At 36.2% G+C, this 6,894-nt stretch overlaps 1 protein-coding gene across 1 annotated transcript in view; it reads right to left on the bottom strand.

The window, feature by feature from the left end:
* Window positions 1–6,670, bottom strand: part of Rhag (Rh associated glycoprotein) — a 29,304-nt gene extending 22,634 nt beyond the window's left edge. The window contains exon 1 of the mRNA XM_055615189.1: window positions 6,514–6,670. Coding sequence (XP_055471164.1) covers window positions 6,514–6,670 — 157 coding nt within the window. The remainder of the gene's footprint in view (window positions 1–6,513) is intronic.
* Window positions 6,671–6,894: the final 224 nt, after the last annotated feature.

The following is a 6,894-nucleotide window of genomic DNA, read 5'->3' as shown; positions in this document are numbered from 1 at the left end:
ATCTATCTATCTATCTATCTATCTATCTATCTATCTATCTATCTATCGAACTATCTTTCAGTCACTCCAGATATTATATTTCAAACATCTCAAACATTTTAAAATTGTGGTAAAATGAATACATACATGATTTACCTACATTTATCAGTTACTAATATTTTCTAGACTTGCTTTTTCCTCCTCATACAAGTAGGGGTACATGTGTGTATATTCAAAATCTTCAGCATTAGTTACAAGTAGGTAATGCAATATATTGTCTTTAACAACTTCAGAGCTTCTACATATGTCATGGTGAATGACCACAACATCAGAATACCTGCATTCAAGAGCTGAAAGCTTGGTTCAAGAAGGCCTTTTATAAAATTATATAGATATTTCTCTTTCTCTCTTTCTGCCCCTCTCTCTCTCTCTCTCTCTCTCTCTCTCTCTCTCTCTCTCGTGTGTGTGTGTGTGTGTGTGTGTGTGTGTGTGTGTGGGCTCACTTTGCACATGCCAAAGCATGCAAGTAGATGTCAGAGGACAATTTGTAGGAGTCAGTTTTCTCCTTCCATCTGGGTTTGGAAATCAGTTGACAGGTGTTATGGTAGACACTCCACCTAATCGAACCATCTCTCTTGCCTCATGTCACTCTTTTTATATTTAGTGTATTCTTCTGTTAGGGCATTGTTCTGCCCTTTTTACTGTCTGCCTTTTATAGAAAATTCCAAGCTGTTTATTTGTCCCCTCTCAGTTTCTCCTACCACCTTTCTACTTCAACTGTCTTATTTATTCCTAATTGGAATAAATTGTTACCCAGACAAGAAGCTCTATGTTCTTTAAACATGTTCCCAATTGCCTATAATTAGTTTGATTACATTCTATTATCATTGCTTCAACATTAAATCAATAGTTTCATGGATGAAACTGAAGGGAGAAAGTTATTCTGCAACTAATATTTAAGGTCTAGTTGTGTCTACTGCTTCTAAGCCTTGCACAAGAACAGAACTATTTAATTTAAAGTCAGTATTCAAGTTTAGCACACTGGCATCAGAGTTGTTAGGTCATATATGACAAACTGTGTTCATTATAAAAGTTCCAGTAAAAGATGGCAACGAGTAGCTCTCTGGGAACAGTTAATATTGGATAAAGAAACTGTTCAGTGCTTATGTCGTGTCAGTGAAAAAGAAGTGAATAATTAATTGTAAGAACGAATTACTACACGGTAATTTTAAGTGTAAATCAGTTACATCTTTTGCTAGTTTGGAAAGTCAGAATAATTTTGAATGCTATGAAAATCCCAAAGGTTTATCACAGACTTCTCAGTGCCTGGAATACACGTTCAGACAGTCTGAGAAGGTAAAACTATTCCTGAGACAATTTAAGACATTTTTTCTTTTTCACTGCATAGATATTTCTACAAATGGTCAAGATGTTAGCATGTAAGCTTCTGTGTTTTTAGTAGAAAGAAAATGAAATTATCAAGTTGTCAGATTATTAATGAAGAATTTTGTAACAAAGTAGTAAAAGATATTAACTTCATAAACTAATGACTCATACAAACCATTTTAACATTTTGTGTGAAATGGTAGGATGACAATCAGTATGATATGAATATGTGAAATACACTCCTGAAATCTGACAATGGAAGAAATTAAGTTCTTTTGTGATTGTTGATCCGTGGGATGAATTAATTTCTAATGTAATAGGGGCTAATTGCTATCAGAAAAGTCTGTCCTGTGATTTATAATTCTTCCTTGAGTACTTAGCAGGTATTTTCTTTTTTTAAATTTATTTTTAAGTTTTTAAATTTATTTTTATTAATTATAGTTTATTCACTTTGTATCCCATCTGTAGCTCCGTCTCTCTTCCCCTCCCAATCCTACCCTCTCTCCCTCTTCTCTACCTATGCCCCTCCCCCGAGTCCACTGATAGGGGAGGTTCACTTTACATCTCAATGGTAGTTCCCATCCTCCTCTCCTCCTGGTCTCATCCTCTCTTCCTTAGCAGGTATCTTTTTTTTTTTTTTTTTTATAAATGAATAAATGGTGGCTATCATTTCAATGAATAGGGTTGTATTTTGTTGTTGTTTTGTCATGAAACCTTTCAAGTTCCTTGAAAAACTAAAATTCTAATTACAAGTTTAGAAACTTGTATCCATTATTTTAAATTTATTGATTACCTGTGACTTCTCAAGGCCTTCATAGTAAAATTGTTGGTGGTATAAATAATAAATGAGCAAGTATATATTTTATATTTCACAATGAAGTGTGCTAACATTTGTATAACATATTTAGTCAATATATAATTCAACTGAACAATGTGTAAAAATAGAGAATGTTCAAACTTACCTCTGAGTACTTGATTCACTCAAAGTGAAAGTAAAAAATTTTAGTGTAGCAAAGTACAAAAAGATTATTGGTGTAGTTTAAATGCCAATTATGCATTAACGCCCTAGCATTTTCAGAATCTATTAATAAATTATCCTCAAAGGCCCTTTTATTTCAAATCACATTTTTACTATACTGACTTCAAGATGGGTTTATCAATTTATGTCCCTTGACAGAGATACCAGCACTTCTTTGCCTTAGAAAACAAACATACATCATAGACAGTGTTGCAAATTAGCATCTCAGAAACATGAAATTCAAGTGTGCAACCCGTCTATGGTGTGTCTAGGAATATGTGAAAATTCAAGGGTTATATGACATCACATTTCAGTACTAAAAATGCATGTTGGCACTTTACTTCACGTATTTGTGAGAAACTTTAGAAGCTTTCAGCACTCTGACTGCAAGCTGTAGAGGTGCTTGGTATGTCTTAGGAAATTCAGCCTTCTTTGCCTTAAATCCTAGCTCTTGGGACAGGGCCCCACACCAGGCTAGTACCCAAATGCTTGTTGATTTGACTTGAGTATCGTTTCCTAATAATAGAGGTTGACAATTTGTACATGTCAACTGTTTGAAATTTAGAAAAAATATACTCTCCAAATGATATAGTTTTCAACACTATTCTCCAAATTATTTTAATAAGGGTCATGTTGCTCTTCGAACTTGTTAGTTTTAGGATGTGAGTCATCCATAGGTTTAAAATCGTGTGTCAAGTAAGGAATGTACAAAGACTGACCTCTAAGACAATTTAGATAATTTAGTCTACACATTTTATTAACATCTAAAACAGACAGACAAACCGACAAACAGACAGACACATATACATGCACAACACCACATTCCCGTCTCTCACTGAGACAAATACTTCATGAAGGTGCAGATTGCATTCATTTTGTCTATACTACTTACCACCTACATCCTAAAGCCTAGAAAATTCTTCACAAAATCATAAGAATGATAAATATTTTCTTAATATATTATGCTACCACTGAAATACAGTGCTCTCAGCAAATGATATGATGAATGTTGGAATTGTTAGTGTAAGTTTTTAAAATAAAATTTTGTAATATATAATCACCGTATTGTAAACATATTGCATATGTACAAGAGTTACATATGTAACTCTTATTGCATATTACATATGTACAAGGGTATAAGAGTTACATGATCCTGAAAACAAAGTCAATTAATTTACCCATTGTGTCTGCATAGTCACAGTTATGTATATATGTGTGGTGGGATTTAAAATGTATGCTCCTAAAATTTTGCCAAGAATAAGATACAGTGTTAGCTCCCATTGGTAGCCTGCATACTAAACTGCCAGAAATTAATCATTTATTATTAATCCAGGGAATAATTAATATTTTAGCTACTTCCTCCACCTTGCCTTTTGCCTTATTTTGAATTGAAATTTTGCTTAGAATCTTTGACACCAGGCTTAATGGTTCACCTTGAATTGTGGAAATTATTAGATTCTTAAGATCTTTACATAATTTTATTTTAGTGACATTAATCTTGGGGAGTATTTTTGACAGCTTATTTATATTGTCTTGTCTCCTCTTGCTGCCATGTGCAGTAGACAGTGGTGGCTCACTATAATGAAGAGGAAATTGTTTTATCTGAATAAATGTTCATAGTGCATTCTTGCTACTTAATATATTTATTCAGAGCTGGGCACTTTGGTGCACACCTTTAACCCTAAAACTCAGGGAGGCAGAGGCAGGCAGATTGTTGTGAGTTTGAGGCCAGTCTGGTATAAAAAGTGAGCCTAGGACAGCCAAGGCTACACAGAGAAACCCTGTCTCAAGAAAAGTATTTATTTAATGAATGAATGGCTGAAAAAATACACGAAGATCGAACTAATTTATTTACTTATGTGCCTCTAAACTGAAAAGTATAAACATTTAAAATTTTATTTAATATTTATATTAACATAACTAACTAACTAACTTCTGTATTTCCCTCCCTCATCTCCTCTCAGTTTCACCCTCTCTTTCTCTTCTCCCCTTATGCCCCTCCCCTAGTCCACTGATAGGGGCAGACCTCCTCCCTTTCCATCTGACCCTAGCCAATCAGGTCTCATCAGGACTAGCAGCATTGCCTTCCTCTGTGGCCTGGTAAGTCTGTTCTCCCTTGAAGGGTTGGTGATCAAAGAGCCAGTCACTGAGTTCATGCCAGAGACAACCCTGTTTCCCTTATTAGGTAACCCTCTTGTAGACTGAGCTGCCATGTGCTATATCTGAGCAGGGGATCTAGGTCCTCTCTGTGAATGGTCCTTGGTTGGAGCATCAATCTTTACAGGGCCCCCTGGGCCAAAAGTTTTGGCTCTGTTGGTCTCCTTGTAGAGCTCCTGTCCCCTCCAAAAGTACTATCAGATATCTATGAAGTATAAAGGTAACCAGTTTCAGAATGTGGTCTATAATCCTAACTCTACCCTTAACTTTGAATGTTGTAGTTTGCTAAGTCTTCCTTGATCATAACTCATAAATGAGAAAGCTTACACTATATGTACTTCTGAAAAACATAGGCACGACAGCATTATTTTAAGAAATTTAAACAGGTGTCATAAACAATAATAACAATTGCCATTTTAAATGACTTAAAAAATTGAAAGTTGCTAGAGCTTCATTTAAAAATGTAGAAATAATGGTCTATTATTATCTCGGAAGAGGAGATAGTGACTCCGTCAGGCTCTGGTGTTTTAACTGGTAATCGCTCAGTGTTTTAACTATTTCATAGTCTGCTTGTTCTAACAGGAAGCTCAACTGTTGTTCTCTTTTAGTTTCTGTTCTCAATGAAGGATTCTATTTTTAAATGAAATGTTCACAGCTCATGGTATATACTCACTTATAAGTGGATATTAGACATAAAATATAGGATAAACATATTCAAATTTGTACACCTAAAGAAGCTAAACAAGAAGGAGGACCCTGGGTAAGATGATCAGTCCTCACTCTGAAAGGGAAATGGGATGGACATAGGAAGAGGGAGAAAACAGGAAACAGGACAGGAGCCTACCATAGAGGGCCTCTGAAAGATTCTATCCAGCAGGGTATTAAAACAGATGCTGAGACTCATAGCCAAACTTAGGGCAGAGTGCAGGAAATCTTATGAAAGAAGGGAGAAATAGAAAAACCTTTAGGGGACAGGACAGGAGCTCCACAAGGAGAGCAACAGAACCCAAAAATCTGGGCCCAGGGTTCTTTTGTGAGACAGATACTCCAACCAAGGACCATGCATAGAGATAACCTAGAACCCCTGCATAGATGTAGCCCATGGCAGCTCAGTGTCCAAGTGGGTGCCCTAGTAATGGAAACAGGGACTGTCTCTGACATGAACTTAGTGGCTGGCTTTTTGATCACCTCCCCCTGAGGGGGGAGCAGCCTTGTATGCCACAGAGGAGTACATTGCAGCCAGTCCTGAAGGTACCTGATAGGCTAGGGTCAGATGGAAGGGGAGAAGGACCTCCCCTATCAGTGGACTTGGGAGGGGCATGGGAGGAGATGAGAGAGGGAGGGTGGGATTGGGAGGGAATGAGGATGGGGGCTACCATTGGGATACAAAGTGAATAAACTGTAATATATAAAAAAATAAAGAAATTAAAAAAACGTCTTTTTCGAAATATCACAAAACACAGAATACATAAATTTAAAAAATTTATTTACATAAATACATAAATTTAAACTCCAGTAACTTCCTTCATCAGCCTAAACATCTCTTTTTATATTTAAGGATCCAAGCTTGAATTTTGGTATTCTTTTCTTTACTCCATTTTGCCTTTATCTCTACTGTACAGCATGTGCTTTTGGCTCTTTCATTTAAGGAAGCTGACCGATACCTTTATTTCTAAAAGAATGAGTAAAGAAACCCGAAGGTGGTTATTTAATGGTAATGATGCAATGAATTAAAAAATATGAATTATTTTATTTTGGAATTCATTATTCTGACATTTAAACAAAGTTTGTCCAAACACTTTCAGAAGACAAGAATGTAGTAATGGGAACATATAATACCCATGACCCTCATAAATACAAGACAATTCTATCATTACTTCAGAAATGTGTAACAAATCATATAATATTTAAATATTTACATTCTGAGACCCTGCACAACCCAAAGGAATATAAGAAGTAAATTGCTTACTCACAGGGATACAACTGAGAGAATTGGTCCGCGTTTGGTGGCACTGTGGCGTTGACTTGGTTGGAGACACTCTGAGAGGTCTCATAATCAACAAATAATCCAAATAAAACAATCATAGCAACTTCCAGGCCTATGGCCATGAGAGAGAATTTGAGCCGCATGGCTGTGAAAAAGGACAGAGTGGCAGTGAGGGCTTCACAGGCTGTGTGGTGTTGATAAGAGTAGAGGGCTGTTCTGTATGTGGAGTTACGTTGCACATTCAGAGTTCAGAGCACCCGAAGGACACTGCATACACACACACACACACACACACACACACACACACACACACACCCCATACCATAAAAAAAGACAAGACTAGTTAAAATGCCCTTAACTGGACAAG

This window comes from Psammomys obesus, unplaced genomic scaffold (assembly GCF_907164565.1).
Source record: "Psammomys obesus unplaced genomic scaffold, mPsaObe1.curated_primary_1811, whole genome shotgun sequence".
Taxonomy (NCBI): Eukaryota; Metazoa; Chordata; class Mammalia; order Rodentia; family Muridae; genus Psammomys; species Psammomys obesus.
The sequence above is the reverse complement of the archived record's forward strand: the minus strand, read 5'-3'. Positions and strand labels throughout refer to the sequence as shown.